General features: G+C 44.4%; 1 protein-coding gene across 2 annotated transcripts in view; it reads left to right on the forward strand.

Moving 5' to 3' along the window:
* LOC106606621 (sterol regulatory element-binding protein 1) overlaps window positions 1-17810 on the forward strand; it is a 31266-nt gene extending 13456 nt beyond the window's left edge. For both annotated transcript variants that reach the window (XM_014202958.3, XM_014202959.3), the window contains exons 10-19: window positions 3122-3380; window positions 3953-4119; window positions 4265-4433; window positions 4804-4912; window positions 8124-8233; window positions 13440-13572; window positions 14024-14189; window positions 14888-15070; window positions 15206-15317; window positions 15541-17810. In XM_014202958.3, the coding sequence (XP_014058433.2) occupies window positions 3122-3380; window positions 3953-4119; window positions 4265-4433; window positions 4804-4912; window positions 8124-8233; window positions 13440-13572; window positions 14024-14189; window positions 14888-15070; window positions 15206-15317; window positions 15541-15761 (1629 nt within the window). In that variant the 3' untranslated portion in view covers window positions 15762-17810. The remainder of the gene's footprint in view (window positions 1-3121; window positions 3381-3952; window positions 4120-4264; window positions 4434-4803; window positions 4913-8123; window positions 8234-13439; window positions 13573-14023; window positions 14190-14887; window positions 15071-15205; window positions 15318-15540) is intronic.
* Window positions 17811-21053: the final 3243 nt, after the last annotated feature.

Here is a 21053-nt window from a genome sequence, read left to right on the forward strand (position 1 = left end):
TTAAGAGAGAACTTGGGTAAATACAATGGGTGAATTACACTTGACATCCCTGTGGCTCAGTTGGTAGAGCATGGTGTGTGCAACGCCAGGGTTGTGGGTTCGATTCCCACGGGGGGCCAGTACAAAAAAAAAAGCTTGAAATGAAATGTATGTATTCACTACTGTAAGTCGCTCTGGATAAGAGCGTCTGCTAAATGACTAAAATGTAAATGTAATGTGGACTGACGATTTTCCCAAAAATAGGCACAGTGGGCTTTTGGTTTCTCTCACTCTAAAAACAAATAAATAATTCAAATGACAAAACTGGCTTTATTTACAAATGATTAAGAATGTCTCACCCCATGTTCAAGAATGGCCTTTTTCCCTTAGTTCAGATTACAGCCGCTCACTTTCAGTTATTTGAAAAGGAAATTATTTCCAAAATGTCGTTATATTGTGGTTAAACTCAAATATTTTAATATACTAATTGATAAAAAAAAAAAAAACGTTATTAATTGGAACGTTTATCAAGTGGAAGGGGGGAAAAGTAAGGAACTTGTCTGTCGGCCATGCATTAAAGATGAAAATTGTGATAAATAAAAATATATACCAGTTTCATTTAAGGACCAAAAAAAATGACAGCTGTGCCATATAGATTGCAAAATAGTTGGGAAAAGATAAACAGTTTTTTTCATTGCGACCAAAGAGAACAGATGAAATGGACATTGTTTTCATCAAACCAGCTTCTTTCAATGGTGCAACACGTTCCAGGGTTAGGACTGTAACCACCAGAGGACTCTGAATGAATGATTATATTGAAGATAGAAGCCGCCTCTTAATGAGTTCTGAGAGCTCATCTGTTATCCAACGATTATTATTATCATTAGCCCTATAATATAATTATATAAAAGCCCCTTAGATAACTTCTTTTTCACAAGGGCTATTAGCAGGACAATAGACATGATGTGGTCCCAAAAACACCTCTCTGATATAGGGTCCAGCATATCTCTTGATGTCAGAAGATAGTTGAAGAAACTTGAGTGAACATACGGAAAGGCTCTGTAAGACTATATATAGTACTACAGAGCTTTTCTGTAAGTTGACTCAAGTTTCTTCAACTGTCTTCTGACTGATTAGAGCGATGTTGATGTTGTGCGATGATGCCAGCAGATTCCAGATTGCCTTTGCCGATCGCTCATCATCTTCAACCATCAGTGAGTCGATGGCTTGAATAGTCTCGCTGGAAATAGAATACAATGTAAAAATGTGCAGCATACAGTAAAGACCAACAGTCAATTTATTTAAGCATTATTTTTAGCATTATTAGGCCTACTTTACAGTATTGTATGTAGCCTACTGTACCTGTTCATTTTCCTGGGCTTTCGTGTTCGGCGTAACACAGGCGAATAGCACTGTCCGTGACCATAATCCCCAAGTCAAACAGTATTTTACCGACATGTTTAATTATTCAAGACTCCTTTCTCTTCTCTGTGCTGGAGTTCTTTGGATGGATCCATAATGAATTACTATGTGAATAAATATCACTGACTGACAGAGATATTGGAATAAAGTAGGCTAATGAAGGCAACAAATCGTTGCTTACTGGAACCTCCAAAGTCATCCAGTTGTTATAATAGGATTTGAAGCAGTAGCCTACCCAGGTGTGGTCAACTATTTCAGCACTGTTTCACACTGCTATGAGACAAGCATGGGGACTGGACTTGATAAATCAATGAGATTTTTATTTTCACTGAATCTCTGTTTGGGTATTGGTTAGCCTGCAATTAGGGTGTGGAAATGTTAGGATTATTTTGCTCTTCACTCGCAGTACCTTAGTAGCCTACTCCCGACCGGTCACGCTGTACAGTGCCATATCTTCCTAACAGAAACCCAGAGGGTTTCGTTTTTCTTGGAATAGAAACACCATAATATTAATCGAATTAATTAAGATACATTTCGTATTCAATCCCATGTACTATGTTCTTCCAAAAAAGGTTTTAAATTCTCTAGTACAGCCAATATTAAAAACAGTCAAATGCTTCTCAAAGATGCCCTCTGGTGGTCAAACTAGCACTAACTAGCATATATGGCAACAATGGCTGACAGTTAAATAACGTGCCATAGAATTCTGCCGCAGCCCTCAAGCTGTGCTGCAGTACAACGCAACTTTTAAGAAGAACCACTGTATAGATAGAATATGTAGATAGAAACGGGGCAATCCAAGAAGTTGCTATAAAATGAATGTCAAAGCATAGTTTTCTTTGCCCTATGTCATTATAAATTACACAGAATGAATCATTAGATTGTAGAGAACAATCTTATAAACTTGAATTTGACACTGACGAAAATAGAACGTTCGTTTGCTGTGACCGTTTAGACTGCTCCTCTGTAGGTTGTATCTCTTCCAAATTTGGTGTTGTGAGGTGGTAGCATTTGGAGGTGTTTCCACTGGTTGGACCAATCAAAATCAATTTGATACCTTTGTCATTTTCACCTCCAGATCCTTGGCTTTCATTGCCTATAACTGTGATCAATCTACATTGAGAGGGGCAATTTTTTGTATTTTTTATTATTATTTTATTTTATTTTTTTAAAGGGAGAAGACTCAGAAATACACAATGAAAACAGGAACAGATTGTCTTCGTGGAGGGTGGATATTGAAATTCAGTCTTTTAGCTTTGTAAATAAATATATATTTAGGCCCCATTTTAGTTTTGTATTCAGCGGATTTCATTTAGAAAACGCCGATGTCAGTTGACATTCGAAGTTAGCGCCGCGGAGCAGCGCCACAGAGTTCTATTGAGCAGTGACCGCTTTTTGATTATGCCTGTGATGACATTCCATTCACTCTAAACATGCTAAATTCTCAAGAGTAAATTGTTAGAAACCTTTGAAACATATGTAACAGAAATTGGGTTTGGACTATTGTTTTTCTGACAATTATTCTATTGGATGGACATATTTCTATAAACCTTGAATTCATTAAGAATTGTATGGGTGGACAGTCGTAAGCTCATGCAGTCAACACACACACACACACACACACACACACACACACACACACACACACACACACACACACACACACACACACCCATCCATCCCCACCACACTCTCACCCCCCCTCTCCCTCCCCAAATAGGGAGACTTTGCCCAGGCCAGTCAGAACCTATGGACCTGCCTCAAGGCCCTGGGTCGCCCCTTACCCACCTCTCAGTTGGACCTGGCCTGTGCTGCCCTGTGGGCCCTGCTCCGCCTCTGCCTCCAGCGGCTAGGGGTGGGTCGCTGGTTGGCTGCCAGGGCCGGGGGGCTCCGCGCCAGGGGGCTCCGGGAGGATGCGTGCAAGAGCAGCCGCGACGCTGCCCTGGTCTACCACCGCCTGCACCAGCTGCACATGACCGGTAGGTGGAAATTGGAAACTGGATTTGGCCTGTGGCTCAAATGCTAAGGGTAGGGCTAACCTTGTCTACTCACTCTGAGACAATGTTACTATCTAGTTGATTGATATGATTGATATGATACGCAACCGTGGCTACCATCTAGCCTCGCTACGCAACCGCGGCTACCATCTAGCCTCGCTACACCAACAGTACATTTCTCCTTCTCCTCCAGACATTATGAACAAACTGAGCAATCTGAAACGTGTCCTGTCTGAAACAGAATTTAAGCCTCTGGTCCCGTAACCAGAATACCTCAGGGTTATCACCAACATGTCTCAGATCCTCATACAGAGGGCAATAAAACAAAAACTAAGTGGATTTCGATTTCCCCAAGATCACACTGTAGGTACATTCTCTCCTCTTCAGTACTACTGTCCAATACAGAGTTATCCACTAGCTCCCTACTCCTACACACTTTATGTAGACCTGAGAGGAATTGATACGTTTTCAGGAGTCGTTGTCTGAAAAACCTGTGTTTTCTGTGTTTGGCTAAACAAACTGTCCATAATCAACGTGTGGGTGTGTGCGCGCAGGTAAACTTGGCGGTAGCCACCTGTCTGCGGTTCACATGGCTCTGAGTGCTGTAAACCTGGCAGAGTGTTCAGGCTCCTGCCTCCCCGTGGCCACGCTAGGAGAGGTCTACGTCTCCGCAGCCCTACGAGTCAAAGCCAGCCTACCCAGACTCCTTCACTTCTCCTCCGTGAGTCACCGAGTTAGGTTACCAAGTGGTGTGTGTTTGTGAGAGGGGGAGATGGAGAGACTGACTGGCTATAATGTGTGTGTCTGTCTCTGTGTCTCTACCTCTGTACTCACTCCTGGTTCTCCATGTCTCTCTCCATCCCCAGCGTCTGTTCCTGAGCAGTGCCCGCCAGGCGTGTCTCTCCTCCAGTGGCAGTGTCCCCCCGGCCATGCAGTGGCTCTGTCACCCTCTGGGCCACCGCTTCTTTGTGGACGGGGACTGGGCCGTCCGCAGCACCCCCAAAGATAGCATCTACAGCCAGGCAGGGAATACAGGTCAGTACAGTAGACACACCTGCTGCACTGTCGGAACTAGAAGCACAAGCATTTCACTACACCCGCAACAACATCTGCTAAACACATGTATGTGACCAATCCGATTTGATTTGACCACCCCACACACTGTCTGCTTCCCAAATGGCACCTTATTCCCTGGTATATTAGTGTACTACTATTGACCAGAGCCTCTCAGAAGAATGAGCATTGAGAGGCTCTACAGGTGGACGGCTTGTGTCTTTATGAAAGGAAACACGTCATGGAAACTGGTTATGATGAAAGCAATATGGGCAACACATGTTTTCATTGTCTAAATTGGTTGCCATGACTATGCTAACCCTAATTCTTCTCTCTCTGTCTGTCTCCGTAGTGGACCCTCTGGCCCAGGTGACACAGGCCTTCAGGGAACACCTGTTGGAGAAGGCTCTGTACTGTGTGGCCCAGCCCCGGGGGGAGAAGAGCCCCAGTGATGGAGAGGGGTAGGTGCAACACACAGCCAAATAGTGTTCTCAGGTTATCTGCAGAAGTCTTAAAAATGTCCCTTATCAATCCCACAGAATTTTAGCTAGTGGTGGCTAAAGTTAGCTGACGTTTCTAGTGGCTATAAAAATAAAAAACATTTTATAAAGGCCCATAGACTACTTTCAGGGTGTGGAGAACCATCTAACATTGAGTTGTAAAATACAGAATGTTGACTTAATTTATTCATATTTTAGGCCTTATTTTGTCTTAAATTGTCTACAATCCCTTTTTGAACAAGCCTTTTACGTGTGTGTTCTCAGGGATAACTAATAGTCTTCTAAATACTTTTAACTAACTACAGTTGAAGTGGGAAGTTTACATACACCTTAGCCAAATACATTTAAACTCAGTTTTTCACAATTCCTGACATTTAATCCTAGTAAAAATTCCCTGTCTTAGGTCAGTTAGGATCACCACTTTATTTTAAGAATGTGAAATGTCAGAATAATAGTAGAGAGAATGATTTATTTCAGCTTTTATTTCTTTCATCACATTACCAGTGGATCAGAAGTTTACAAACACTCAATTAGTATTTGGTAGCATTGCCTTTCAATTGTTTAACTTGGGTCAAACGTTTCGGGTAGCCTTCCACAAGCTTTCCACAATAAGTTGGGTGAATTTTGGCCCATTCCTCCTGACAGATGTGGCGGATGAATCAGAATTAGTTGGGTAACATAGATAATTAAGATGTTTTATTAGCATAATATGTTTATGTGAGATACTTGTCATTAGAAAGTATCCCTTTGGACACTGGTGTCTTTTAGTTGCACTTTTCCCTTAGCTGGGGCTCAGTCACTTGGGGCCCAGAGAGAGGAGAGGTCAGGCTTGTCTTTTACATGTCCCTGAAGAGGACAGAATGGAACATTGTCTTCATATGTGAATGTGTCTTTACCTATTCTTAAACCATGTGAAGGGATGGCGTGATTAATGGGGAACCAATTATTTGTCTCCACAATGTCTGTGCGCAAGTCACCTCCCCTCTGTGAGCTTGTCCAGGAGTGGGATCAAGAGGGGGTTTACTTGAGATGGGAGTATCTTGAGTTGACAATTGATATATGCCATCGGATGAGATGAAGTACCAGGAACGAGATTAGAACCTCGTCATTAGGGACCAAACTGAACGATAATTTATAGCGAATGTTATCTGGCTCAGGGATACTCCTTTCTAAAGTATAAGGTCCCTTTGGGAACAGTTCCTAAGATCTGTTGTTCGTCATGTACGTTGAGAGGGGTGGATCTTGGGTATAAAAGATCTTTGTACTTTTGTGTAATCACTTTTTCAATGGTTCATTAGAGATAGCGCATCATTGAAAGTCAAAGGGCTTTTGCAAAAGGATCTTAATTATTAAAGATGTAGTTTACGTATAACTGACTGGTGTGTGAAGTTTGTAACTCTCCTCATTTGGTAATGCAGAAATTAGCCACCACAGAGCTGGTGTAACTGAGTCCGTTTTTTTAAAATATTTTTTTTACTTTTATTTAACTAGGCAAGTCAGTTAAGAACAAATCCTTATTTTCAATGACGGCCTAGGAACAGTGGGTTAACTGCCTTTTTCAGGGGCAAAACGACAGATTTTTTACCTTGTCAGCTCTGGGATTTGATCGTGCAACCTTTCAGTTAATAGTCCAACGCTCTAACCACTAGGCTACCTGCCGCCCCTACCTGCTGCGGTTTGTAGGCCTCCTTGCTCGCACACGCCTTTTCAGTTCTGCCCTCAAATTCTCTATAGGATTGAGGTCAGGGCTTTGTGATGGCCACTCCAATACCTTGACTTTGTTGTCCTTAAGCCATTTTGCCACAACTTTGGAAGTATGCTTGGGGTCATTGTTCGTTTGGAAGACCCATTTGCTACCAAGCTTTAACTTCCTGACTGATGTCTTGAGATGTTGCTTCAATATTTCCACATAATTTTCCTCCCTCATGAGGCCATCTATTTTGTGAAGTGCACCAGTCCCTCCTGCAGCAAAGCACCCCCACAACATGATGCTGCCACGGTGCTTCACGGTTGGGATGGCGTTCTAAGGCTTGCAAGCCTCCCCCTTTTTCCTCCAAACATAACAATGGTCATTATGGCCAAACAGTTATATTTCTGTTTCATCAGACCAGAGGACATTTCTCCAAAAAGTTTGATCTTTGTCCACATGTCCAGTTGCAAACCATAGTCTGGATTTTTTTATGGCTGTTTTGGAGCAGTGGCTTCTTCCTTTCTCAGCTGCCTTTCAGGTTATGTCGATATAGGACTCATTTTACTGTGGATATAGATACTTTTGTATCTGTTTCCTCCAGCATCTTCACAAGGTCCTTTGCTGTTGTTCTGGGATTGATTTGCACTTTTGCAACAAAGTACATACATCTCTAGGAGACAGAACGCGTCTCCTTCCTGAGCGGTATGACGGCTGTGTGGTCCCATAGTGTTTATACTTGTGTACTATTGTTTGTACAGATGAACGTGGTACCTTCAGGTGTTTGGAAATTGCTCCCAAGGATGAACCAGACTTGTGGAGGTCCACCATTTTTTTTTGTGAGGCTGATTTCTTTTGATTTTCCCATGATGTCAAGCAAAGAGGCACTGAGTTTGAAGGTAGGCCTTGAAATACATCCACAGGTACACCTCCAATTGACTCAAGTTATGTCAATTAGCCTATCAGAAGCTTCAAAAGCAATGACATCATTTTCTGGAATTTTCCAAGCTGTTTAAAGACACAGTCAACTTAGTGTATGTAAAACTCTGACCCACTGGAATTGTGATACAGTGAACTAATCTGTCTGTAAACAATAGTTGGAAAAATGACTTGTGTCATGCACAAAGTAGATGTCCTAACCGACTTGCCAAAACGATAGTTTGTTAACAAGAAATTTGTGGAGTGGTTGAGAAACGAGTTTTAATGACTCCAACCTAAGTGGATGTAAACTCCCGACTTCAACTGTAAGCTGTGTGTATTCCTCAGGGAGAACTAATAGTCTTAAATATGTTTAACTAACTAAGCTGTGTGTATTTCTCAGGGAAAACTAGTAGTCTTTTAAATACTTTTAACTAACTAAGCTGTGTGTATTTCTCAGGGAAAACTAGTAGTCTTTTAAATACTAACTAAGCTGTGTGTATTCCTCAGGGAGAACTAATAGTCTTAAATACTTTTAACTGACTAAGCTGTGTGTGTATTCCTTAGGGAGTATGCGGATGCTCTGGAGTACCTTCAGCTGTTGACGAGTGCATCAGACGCCGCCGGAGCCAACACCCAGTCCTTCGCCATCGGATCCAACATGGCTACCGTCACTGGTATGACTCCTGGTCGTATATTTATATGTCTATATGAGTGGTCCGAGTTTCACTTCTGCAGTTCAGGCACAATACTGGGTGTCTCTCAGTTAGGGTGTACATGACAGTGTATCTGTAGTCTAAAGTGGCTTCCTCTTCTTATCTATTTTCTTTCAGTCACACTGATCTTCAGTAACATGTGGCTATCTTCTGACATTGCTTCCACTGATCCCTGTGTTGCCAGATCAGTGCAATCAAAGACAAGGAGAGGAAGCCACTCTAGACTATTGAGATGCCCCCTCAGATAGCCTCGCTCCTTTCAGCATCTCTCTCTCTGTCTGTCTGTCTGTCTCTCTGTCTCTCTCTCTGTCTCTCTGTCTGTCTCTCTGTCTCTCTCTCTGTCTCCCCTGTCTCTGTCTCTCTCTCGCTCTCTCTCTCTCTCTGTCTCTGTCTCTCTCTCTGTCTCTGTCTCTCTCTGTCTCCCTCTCTCTGTCTCTCTGTCTCTCTCTGTCTCTCTCTGTCTTTGTCTGTCTCTCTCATATATTCATTTCTCTGAGAGGAGATGGGAGGTTAAAAGGCATTGTCCTTTGCAGTGTTCCATCTACCAGTCCTGTCAAGCCTCTAATCATCTTAACCTCTATGGGCTAGGTGGGACGCTAGCGTGCCACCCGTGGTTTAAGGAAGAGCGTTTGAAAGGAGACTTTTCTTGGCATGGTGTTAGATTACCCAGTCAGCATAGCTGTGTGTGAGTGTGCATTTGATTAAATGTGATTTATTAGGATCCCCATTAGCCGATGCCAATGGGAGCTATTCTTACTGGGGTACGACACGTAACCAAAAATACATTACAGACAAAAGACTTTACATTTTAAACTGTGTGTGTGTGTGTGTGTGTGTGTGTGTGTGTGTGTGTGTGTGTGTGTGTGTGTGTGTGTGTGTGTGTGTGTGTGTGTGTGTGTGTGCGTGTGTATCTATCAGTTACACATAGGTCAGTACATACACACAGGGGCGAAAATCTGACATCAACTTTGGAGGGGACAATTACATTAAATTTTCTCAAGAGCAATTCTTGAGGGGGACACCAAAAGTAGTGCTGTAACACATAGCCTACGTTGTAATATGTTAAATGTATATTGAGGAACCATACTTACTACTACTGGATAATTGATAGGTACAGTAGTTAACAGAAGGGTTGTCCCAACTTGTTCAAATGTTTAAATCATCATAATACTACTACTAATAATAGTTATAGCAGTGTTCCTTATCAGTCCAGTATGTCTGCAGGTATTTGTATTTACAACCAGCAATACCAAGAAAAGCCAGTAGGTGGCAATGGTACTGTACACTGTATGGGTGCAGTTTTCGTAAATACAATGAACATGGTGTGATCTCGTCTAAAATAATCTCCATTGAGTAACATCACAAAGTTGGTCTCCGTATTGAATTGACCTTTTAATTTTACTTTTTCTGATACATTTATAAAGTCATTAAATATGTGCCACTGGCCTGAGTCTACTACAACAGCTTTACAAGAACAAAAAGCTAAAAATAAGTACAGTTCTAAAAGCAAAATAACTACTTCAATGAATAACCCAAATAAATCAACCAAAATATCCTTCAGTCTGTGTCTCAACTCTTCAAACAGCAGCTATGGACAAGTATGTCACACAAAGTATGACATTTTAAATAAAATAACATGAAATAAATAATTAGTAAGTGTACTGTCATGTACTAAAGCCTCCTGAGGACCTCTGCTGCCTCTCCACTGCTGCTACAGGGGTATTTGTTGTGAAAGAGAGGGATCTGCACTGAAAGAGAATCTATGTTTAGCTCTGGGTACTGATCTAGAGACTTATCCAACTCCCCCGTGAGAAGCGCTCTTTCCAACTTTTGCAAGACGTTTAGACTGTCCTGGTCAGAACGGTCGCCAAACTGAACCTCCACACCATCCAACACAAAAAAATTCTGCCCTATAGTGATCCACTGCTTTGCCAGCAAATCGTCTTGAGTGTGTCTCAATGGATTCAATAGAGTCAATCAATGTTGTTGCTTTCTCATACAGTGCAAGGTAGCTTTCGTCATTTCTCTTGCCCCTAAGAGATGACCGCACACACTCGACTGCAGCCTGCATACCAGAGACAGTCTGAGTTTTCTTCTGCAGTGAAATGTTTAGACATTCAAGCTCTCCAAGAACAGCAGAGGCAAGTGTGAGGCCCAACACAGTCTTGCCTTTGCTGAAGTGCTCGAATAAGCCACTGGCGGTTGAAGCTGTCTTGGATGCAGTTGTTGCCATCTCCTCTAGGCTGCTTAGTACCCGCTCATACTGCCCTAGCACAGCTCTAATAGCAGTATTCCGCACAGTCCACCTCGTTGGACATAGGGGTTTCAGGGTGGTCAGATTTGTATCTTTGGACGTGGCAATTGATTCAAACATGCTCTTAAACTTTCCTGACTGGCCATAGAGGACACCTAACTGATGGACCCAAGAAAGGGAATCCCGGATCAGTGGGGAGGCTGTGCAGCCAGCCTGTGTAATCAGATTACACAGTGTGCTCCACAATGCACATAGAGGGCTAATGGCTGCTGCCTCCTCACAATTGCCTGTGCACCTGTGTATTTTCCTGCCATGTTTAGAGTCACCATCGTAGCTCTGCCCACGTAAGCCAGACATGGGCAAATTGAGCCTCAACAACACATCAGTTGCCACTTTCGCAATGCCCTCGCCTGTTGTCTCCGACACCCTGTATAGCCCAATAAACTCCTTGTGAGGGACAAGGTCATGGTCAACATAACGCAGGCAGACACTCTCCTGTTCAGCACCAGAGACATCTTGAGTACCATCAACAATTACTGAAAATTGTACAATCGGAAGAGACCTAATCTCAGCTGCAATGCCTTGAATGACTGTATTGGCCATGATGTTCAGAATTTCATTCTGTACTCCTAACTACCGGTACCCAAAACTACACAATTAATCAAAACAGCAATACCATTGCCTTAAACAAATCTTAGTTCAGTCACCAGTTTAAGTTGAGAGTGGGGGTATCTATGGCATTTTCCAATTATGTCCCTATTTTACAAGATAACAAAAAAATTAGAACCTTTCATAATGTTGCCCAACAAAGACTCAACAAACTTACCTGAGACTCCCTGTCTCTGCCAGTCTGTCCCTGCATATCTGTCCCCAACTCTGCTGTCTGTGTGCCATCTGTTGCCTGCTCTGCCTAATGACATCAATGTGAAACATTTCTATTAGCATTTCACTTCTTTCTTATGAACATTTTATCAACTAGTCTTTGAGATATTAGGCTACTAGGGTTCTTACTTTGCGTTTTGGTGTACTGAAAAATACTCTGATGTCCTTTTTTATTTTTTCTGCCATTTTTCTACCTGGCTGGCTGGCTGGCTACACACACAGTGTGTAGGTTATTTACAGTAGGAGATGGGCTTCTATCATCTTATCTTCTATCATTCTATATGGACTTCGATCTAAAAGGTAGCTAGCAAATGTGAAACGGATTAAAATGACAAGAGTTGACAGCTGTATGAGTTCACCATTTACACAACATATGCTGCAACCTTTTGTAATTTTAATAGTTTGTTTCATATTGGCTGGCTTCCAACAATAGCTGAATTTGCAAAGCTAGTGAGCACCAATTCCGTTTCAGTGGTGTTAGCTATAATATGTGTTACCCGAGTTAAATAAAGTTGAAATAAAATAAATAAAAGTTCCCTTGCGACAATTTAGCTTTTGCAACGAGACCATTAAATATATTTAAGACCATTGTCTTAAAATTAGAACCTGTTCAGTTTGGATTTCAGTTTATCGCTAACCTTATCACAGGGACTTTGAAGCACTAATTTACATCATCTGCATGCTGATTTCGGAATAAATTGACGATAGCAAAGATTCCATCTTTGACGAGGCCACATAAATGGAATAGGTACTAGCTAGCTTAATAGTTAATATTTGCGCGCTACCTCTGCATATTCAGCTAGTGTGTGTGCGCGATTGACTGGCTAACCTCACGTCAGTTACGTTCATTGAGTGCCTTTCAGACAGTAGATACGATCTCTCTGTTACGGAGCAAGCTAAGGAACTGGCAGTGGATCAAACCATTGTGAGGCAAAGGGTGGGGGTGTCGCAATCTTTTGAAACTTAAAAACGCGCTATTAAGTGTCTATAATCAGCACAATTGCTTTCATTGCGTATTATTAATATTATTTAAATTACATAGTTATGTTTCAGTGATATATTGGGGGGGACAAATCATATTTTTCCCAGGATGGGGGGGTCGTGTCCCCCCCGTCCCCCCCGGGATTTCCGCCCCTGCATACACACAACAAGTAGGTCACATGGGGGAGAGGCGTTTTTTTATTTTACCTTTATTTAACTAGGCAAGTCAGTTAAGAACAAATTCTTATTTATAATGACAGCCCACCATCTAAGTTGTCAATGCCAAGAGGTTTGACATTATTGATCGATGACAATCATTTTCCCACCTCTCCCACACTAACTTTACAAAATTCAAACTTACAATGCTTTTCTTTCAGTATTGTTTTTTTATGCATGAGTACGATGGCTCAGTGTTCGTTGTTAGCATTTCCTGCCTAAGTTTGCCCACTTTGACAATGAAGTAATCATTAAAATAATTGGCAACATCAAATGGTTTTGTGATGAATCAGCCATCTGATTTGATGAAAGCTATTTTGGCCCAATGTTAAGCATAGGAGGTCTGCTCCCTTGGAGAGATGTGGCTATCAGTATAGCTGCAGTATTAGCAGGTTGTGACCATGCCAGAGGGGGAACACATTGAAACTCAGGTCGTCATCACCAGCTGGATTTGATCATGTGTGAAACGGAGAGAGATAAAGAAAGGGATAGTGTCTGTGTTTCAGCAGGTCTGGATAGTCCCAAATAGATGGTTTGTAGATTGATGTTCTAAAACTGTCAACATCATGTCAACTAACTATCCTCTAACCTTCAACCTACATTTAAACCTAAACTCTTTCCTAATCTTAACCCTAGCCCTTACCCTAACTAACCCCAAACTTAACCCTAAACATAACCCTGAACTTAACCCCAGCAAGCTGTTGTGCATCAACAGAGTTACAGCTGATATCTCTAGATCAGCTATAGGAACTATCCAAATAATAACCTGTCTCTGTGTGTATTTTATTTGACATCTGTCTGTCTGTGTCTGTAAACCTTGTCTGGGACCTCCAGGCTGTGACCTTCATTCCAAATGGTGGTCGTCGGTTGCCGTGGTGATCATTAACTGGCTCCAAGGAGACGACGCAGCGGCCGAGAGACTGTACCCCGCCGCCGAGCACCTGCCCCGTAGTCTACAGACTGCAGAGTGAGTGTACACACACACACACACACACACACACAGCCGAGAGACTGTACCCCGCCGCCGAGCACCTGCTCCGTAGTCTACAGACTGCAGAGTGAGTGTACACACACACACACACACACACACACAGCCGAGAGCCTGTACCCCGCCGCCGAGCACCTGCCCCGTAGTCTACAGACTGCAGAGTGAGTGTACACACACACACACACACACACACACACACACACACACACACACACACACACACACACACACACACACACACACACACACACACACACACACACACACAGCCGAGGGACTGTACCAAGCTGTAGTAGAACATGCCAGAGTGACATACAGACATCCACACACACACACACACACACACACACACACATCCACACACACACACACACACTTCCCCAGGTCTTCTCCACCACCTTTCTGAAAAGGGTTTTTCATGTGTCCTCAGGAGTCCATTGCCCAGGGCGTGTTTGAACACTTTCCGAGCGGTGCGAGCCATGCTGACCAAACCAGAGAACTGTCAGCTGAGTCTGAGCCACAGTGAGAAGGCCAGCGGCCTGCTGAGAGACAGCCTCAACCTGGGACCACACTGTCACAGCAGCAGCCTAGACAAGGTACACACACACACACACACACACACACACACACACACACACACACACACACACACACACACACACACACACACACACACACACACACACACACACACACACACACACACACACACACACACACAGCAGCTATGGCCAGAGCTGTGGTGCATTGTAGTTGCATTGCATGTGTCTCTCAGCTGGGTGCAATGTTCCTGCAGTGCAAGACAGAGCTGGGCCCCATACAGCACAATGTTCCTGCAGTGCAAAACAGAGCTGGGCCCCATACAGCACAATGTTCCTGCAGTGCAAGACAGAGCTGGGCCCCATACAGCACAATGTTCCTGCAGTGCAAGACAGAGCTGGGCCCCATACAGCACAATGTTCCTGCAGTGCAAGACAGAGCTGGGCCCCATACAGCACAATGTTCCTGCAGTGCAAGACAGAGCTGGGCCCCATACAGCACAATGTTCCTGCAGTGCAAGACAGAGCTGGGCCCCATACAGCACAATGTTCCTGCAGTGCAAGACAGAGCTGGGCCCCATACAGCACAATGTTCCTGCAGTGCAAGACAGAGCTGGGTCCCATACAGCACAATGGACAGGAGACATCAATACACCCCGACACACTGTTACTGCCTTTCAAACTAATGTCATTTTCAATACGCACACCATAAGGTTTGCTTCTCTGTCTCTCTGTCTCTCTGTCTCTCTCCCCAGGTGGTCCAGTTGCTGCTGTGTGACCTGCTGCTGGTGATGCGGACCAACGTGTGGCGTCTGCAGCAGAGCTCCAGTCCCGGGGGTCTCTCCTTGCAGGCCTCCCCGGCCGAGCTGCACGGCTTCCAGCAGGACCTCTCCTCCCTCAGGAAGCTGGCCCAGAGCTTCAGGCCCGCCATGCGCAGGGTAGGACGTGCAGGAAGACATACACATGTAGACACGGGCACATACACGTATATGGACACAGGTTGATATAGGTAGATTTCTGACTTATCACTCATCAAACACTGTTCTCTCTCCTCTCCTCACTCTCTCCCTCAGTTGTTTCTTCATGAGGCAACCGCCAGGCTGATGGCTGGGGCCAGTCCCACGCGAACACATCAGCTCCTGGACCGTTCGCTCAGACGCAGAGCCACCCCCGGAGCCAAGATGGGTAACTGCAGAGAGGGTTTTTTGTAGTTTGCGTGTGTGAGAAAGGTTGGAAGTTCTGTGGGTTTTGAGTGCCCTTTTTTAAGCCTTTAATAATGAGGCAGAAAGGGACACAGATGCGATATGAGTGTTGTTATCTGTGTAGTATCCCTCTCTGTGTCCCCCACAACTCAACGTGTGTGTGTGTGTGTGTGTGCGTGTGCGTGTGTGTGTGTGTGATTCTACAGAGGAGTGTGAGATGCGTCCTGGCCAGAGGGAGCAGGCTGAGGCGGTGATGTTGGCGTGTCGCTACCTGCCCCCCTCCTTCCTGTCGGCACCGGGCCAGCGGGTGGGCATGCTGGCGGATGCAGCCCGGACACTGGAGAAGCTGGGGGACAAGCGCACCCTCCACGACTGCCAGCAGATGATCATTAAGCTGGGTAGCGGCACCACTGTCACCTCTGCCTAGACTATACAGAGCGAGGCAGAGAGACCAGCCCCCCCCCCCACACACACACACACATGGATGAAGGAGGTTTTTGGCATTTGGCCTGCAGCTGACGAACAGACATACAGACAGTCTAACTAGACATTGAGAATCATATCAGGCATACAGACAGACGAATAAACACACCTGACAGTTACCTGCCATTAGTTTCATATCACCTGTCAGTAGACAGCTCTCAGAGTGACAGTTTAGCAGGGGAGGACTTCACCCCAGTAAAGTGTTGCTATTGACATTGTTGACATGATCTGTCATGTAAGCTAGTCGTCATCATCCAGGATATATAGGTTCACATTTCTGTTTCTTTTCTATTCCCCTGCGGGAAATGCACTGTAGTGGCGGAGTGTGTCCACTGGGTGGGGTTCTGGCGCCCTCTGCAGGACTGTGAAGGTGTGATGGCTGGGAGTGTGTGTGTGTGTGTGTGTGCGTGCGAGAGAGGGTGAGAGAGAAGGGGAAAGGTTTTTACCTGCAGTTATACGCTACTAGCCCCATGTTTTGATTGGACGATGCACCTTACAAAGCGAAGCACTCTGTTGTGATTGGTGCGTTTAGAGAGTGGCTGTCTCTGATTGGCTTCGGTGGGAGGAGCAAACTGCGTTGGGACAGACTGGTCTTTTTGAGGAGCACAACATTTCAGAAAAAAATATAAATATATCGTGTAGAGCAGACGGGTTTCTCTATCATGTTGAAAAGAGGACCATGACAGATCTATACATTGTTTCTATCTGCGATGGTCTGAAATGTTGCATCTCTGTCACGTCTTTTAATCTGCACTGGCCCAGAGGGGCTGTATTTGAGGAGTTCTGTAATATTGTGGCTTTTCCTTTTCATATTATTTTCTTTATTGTTGTTGCTGTGTATATTTTACAGTGTATTTATAATCTGTTTGAGATTTGTTCTGTTGATCAGTATTTTCCATTGTCCGGGTGATCATTATTACTTTCCACCCTCATTGTGTAGCATAGGCAGAGGCTTGGGGTCCAATGGGGAGTATGGTTGTGTCCCAAATGGCACCCTATTCTCTATATAGTGCACTACTTCCTATGGACCCTAGTCAAAAGTAGTGCACCACAAAAGGGAATAGGGTGCCATTTGGTATGTGTTACTTAACCTATGTTTGTTGCCATAGTTAGTAAGTGTATCAAAAAAGGGGACCGTGTCCATGTGCTTTTGTGGCAAAGGAGGGTCAAAGACCATTCAATATTGTCATCAGACTCATGTGAGCATTTGCACTATTGCACAAGGTGTGTGCTGCCATTATGATGATATCAGAAAGAGTTGGAGGTGTTGAGTCCTCGAGCGATAGGCTCCAGTCTAGGGTTGAGCCGCCGGGCCACCCATAACAGAACATTGACTTTAATGGGAATGTCCATTCTAGATATTATATTTCTATGGTGGTGACCCCCCCCCCAAGTCACTCCGTTCAAGACCAATAGCTTACAAATGAGCCCGAGTCTAATCTAGTATTTCTAGATCTCATGATTTAATTGACTCTTGTTATTATCATCTCTTCTTCAAAAGAAGGCCTGTCGCGAGGCTGCCACACCCTCCTGTAGTCAGGCCCCTGGGTCCTGTTCATTAGGCCCCAAATGGAAGAAAATGGGTTGTTCTTGTCCAATAAGAAACTGTAATTTTTGTTTTCCGTTGCAAAACGTTTTTAAAAGTGAAAGAGTTGTGTGTGTGTACAACCCTGTTCCAGAACCACAGTTTTTGTTTTCAGAAGACTGTAAAACCCGTTTTGGTTCTTTAGCATGCTTTTGTTGTTTATCCCAGGACATGCTAGTTTCTAATGGTGTATCATTGTAAATGACTGGCTGAGGGACACTGGACTGATGATTCCTTCCCAGTGTGTTGGGTCAGTCTGTGGTGTGACTGTTAAATCATCACAACCACATCTCAACATGTAGTGTTATGTTTCTTAATCAACATATTCTTTCCTTCCCTGGCTTTCTCCTTCTTTGCTCATTGGTTTATTCCTGGATATGTAAATAAAAATACAATTTTGTAAAGAAATGCCTCAGGGTCTCTTGTGGTGCTCTGATGGGGGGGGGGCTGCTGTTGATAATGGCTGACCCTGGCTGTGACCCCACTCTCCGAGGGAGTCTCAGGGAGCCAGACCCTGGCTGTGACCCCACTCTCCGAGGGAGTCTCAGGAAGAGTTGGATATGCGAAAAACACATTTTATTTTACCTTTATTTAACTAGGCAAGTCAGTTAAGAACAAATTCTTATTTCCAATGACGGCCTAGGAACAGTGGGTTAACTGCCTGGGTTAATTCACACATGCGTATTATTACACACTTGTATATGTGTGAAATAGGACAAATATAAGCACCTGCCAAATAAATGTTTTAAAAATGTCAAAATGAAAACTAATCATGAAAAACAATTTAGTAAACTGAAATAAAATAATTAACAAACCCGTTTGAAACCATAGTTTCAGTATAGTTCTATCTTTGGCTCCTGAACGAACTAAATAAAATAAAACCCCTCATGAAAATGTTTTAAAATGTTTTCGGGATAAAATCCATGCTTTTTGGGGTTACACTGCTGAATCTGGCGGGTAAATGCGTCCAGGAGATGGCGATGTTGTGCATTGAGAGTATGTGACCGGAGCTGGAGCGGAGCTTGCCCAATTTGACTGGAGTGTGGCGCGATATTCCCAAAGGTTGTGGCGTCCAATTTTGCTCCAGTAGCGCTCCACAAGCGCTCCGTGCATGCCTGGCCCAGCAGTCCACTTGTGTGCTGCTACAGCCCCTTGCTTTAGCTACTGTCATGGAGTTTACTAAATATGTTCATAAAGAAACTGATAAAACACACAGGTGAAAAATCAAGGTGCCTTACAAAGATGAGGACCAAGAGCAAGACAGGGATTGCGGACATGTAGTGTCCACAACTAAAAAAATCAATGTGGAATCTGTAAAGATACGTATCCCAAAATCATGATGGTGTACTTATGTGCACATGCTAGCAGAAAGGAACGAGGTGGGTAGATAACTGTCATTGTAGCAAAGTATTTGTAAACACAACATCAGATCTCTTATACGTTTCGTTCATTTTTGTTCTATTATCTATACAATAGGCCATAATTGATTTTGGCCCTGGCATATTCCCATGTTCAAGGAGCTTTCGGTTTAAATTTGGTTATTTTGCCTAAAAAAACTTTAGGCCTACCTATAGAAAAATAAAAAAAAACAACTCTGCATCTATGCCCAACCTGGCAAGAGTGGCCGAAAGGTTGTTTAGCATCCCCAGTGGCTCTGAAAGTATTCTCCGCTGCTGGCCTGCTCTCCAAGCGCTGAGAGGGTATTCTCCGCTGCTGGCCTGCTCTCCAAGCGCTCAGAGGGTATTCTCCGCTGCTGGCCTACTCTCCAAGCGCTGAGAGGGGATTCTCCGCTGCTGGCCTGCTCTCCAAGCGCTGAGAGGGTATTCTCCGCTGCTGGCCTGCTCTCCAAGCGCTGAGAGGGTATTCTCCGCTGCTGGCCTGCTCTCCAAGCGCTCAGAGGGTATTCTCCGCTGCTGGCCTGCTCTCCAAGCGCTGAGAGGGGATTCTCCGCTGCTGGCCTGCTCTCCAAGCGCTGAGAGGGTATTCTCCGCTGCTGGCCTGCTCTCCAAGCGCTGAGAGGGGATTCTCCGCTGCTGGCCTGCTCTCCAAGCGCTGAGAGGGTATTCTCCGCTGCTGGCCTGCTCTCCAAGCGCTCAGAGGGTATTCTCCGCTGCTGGCCTGCTCTCCAAGCGCTGAGAGGGGATTCTCCGCTGCTGGCCTGCTCTCCAAGCGCTGAGAGGGTATTCACCGCTGCTGCCCTGCTCTCCAAGCGCTGAGAGGGTATTCACCGCTGCTGGCCTGCTCTCCAAGCGCTGAGAGGGTATTCACCGCTGCTGGCCTGCTCTCCAAGCGCTGAGAGGGTATTCTCCGCTGCTGGCCTGCTCTCCAAGCGCTGAGAGGGTATTCTCCGCTGCTGGCCTGCTCTCCAAGCGCTGAGAGGGGATTCTCCGCTGCTGGCCTGCTCTCCAAGCGCTGAGAAGGGATTCTCCGCTGCTGGCCTGCTCTCCAAGCGCTCAGAGGGTATTCACCGCTGCTGGCCTGCTCTCTAAGCGCTGAGAGGGTATTCTCCGCTGCTGGCCTGCTCTCCAAGCGCTGAGAGGGGATTCTCCGCTGCTGGCCTGCTCTCCAAGCGCTGAGAGGGAATTCTCCGCTGCTGGCCTGCTCTCCAAGCGCTGAGAGGGGATTCTCCGCTTCTGGCCTGCTCTCCAAGCACTGAGAGGGAATTCTCCGCTGCTGGCCTGCTCTCCAAGCGCTCAGAGGGTATTCTCCGCTGCTGGCCTGCTCTCCAAGCGCTGAGAGGGTATTCTCCGCTGCTGGCCTGCTCTCCAAGCGCTGAGAGGGTATTCTCCGCTGCTGGCCTGCTCTCCAAGCGCTGAGAGGGTATTCTCCGCTGCTGGCCTGCTCTCCAGACACCATCACATGAGCCTGAAGCCACAGACTGGCAAAACTCATGTTTCTAAAAACGAATTCAAAGGCGCTGTAGATGGAGCGTAATAAGGCATTAATTAGTCATTTTTCATTTCATTTGTATTTCATTCTAGGTAAGTCACAGCCTATATGTGCACCTGTACATAGTTAATCTATAATTTATCTCAAACAACTGCTTCTTCCCCTACTGTATTTATTTATTTATTTAATTATTTATTTATTTATTTTGCTCCTTTCCTCCCCATTATTTCTATTTCTACTTTGCACTTTCTTCCACTACAAATCTACCATTCCAGTGTTTTGCTATATTGTATTTACTTTGCCACCATGGACTTTTTTGCCTTTACCTCCCTTATCTCACCTCAGTTGCTCACATTGTACATAGACTTATTTTTCTACTATATTATTGACTGTATGTTTGTTTTACTCCACGTGTAACTCTGTGTTGTTGTATGTGTCAAACTGCTTGCTTTATCTTGGCCAGGTTGCAATTGTACATGAGAACTTGTTCTCAACTTGCCTACCTGGTTAAATAAAGGTGAAATAAATAAATAAATAAATAATGTATAGACTATAATGATTTAATACAACGAAATGTAGTTGAACTACTAAGCGCTTTATGTCCCTATCAGCCGAGTATCACACTCACACATGCTTCACGATGGATTTCTTTGTAGGCTATAACCTTGAAATAATTGAAATAACATAGACTAAATAATTCATTTTTGCTCCTTGTCTCGCTGGTGACCTATTTAGAGTGTTTATATTCTGTTTAATAAGACA

This window comes from Salmo salar, chromosome 06 (genome assembly GCF_965601325.2).
Source record: "Salmo salar chromosome 06, fSalSal1, whole genome shotgun sequence".
Classification (NCBI taxonomy): domain Eukaryota; kingdom Metazoa; phylum Chordata; class Actinopteri; order Salmoniformes; family Salmonidae; genus Salmo; species Salmo salar.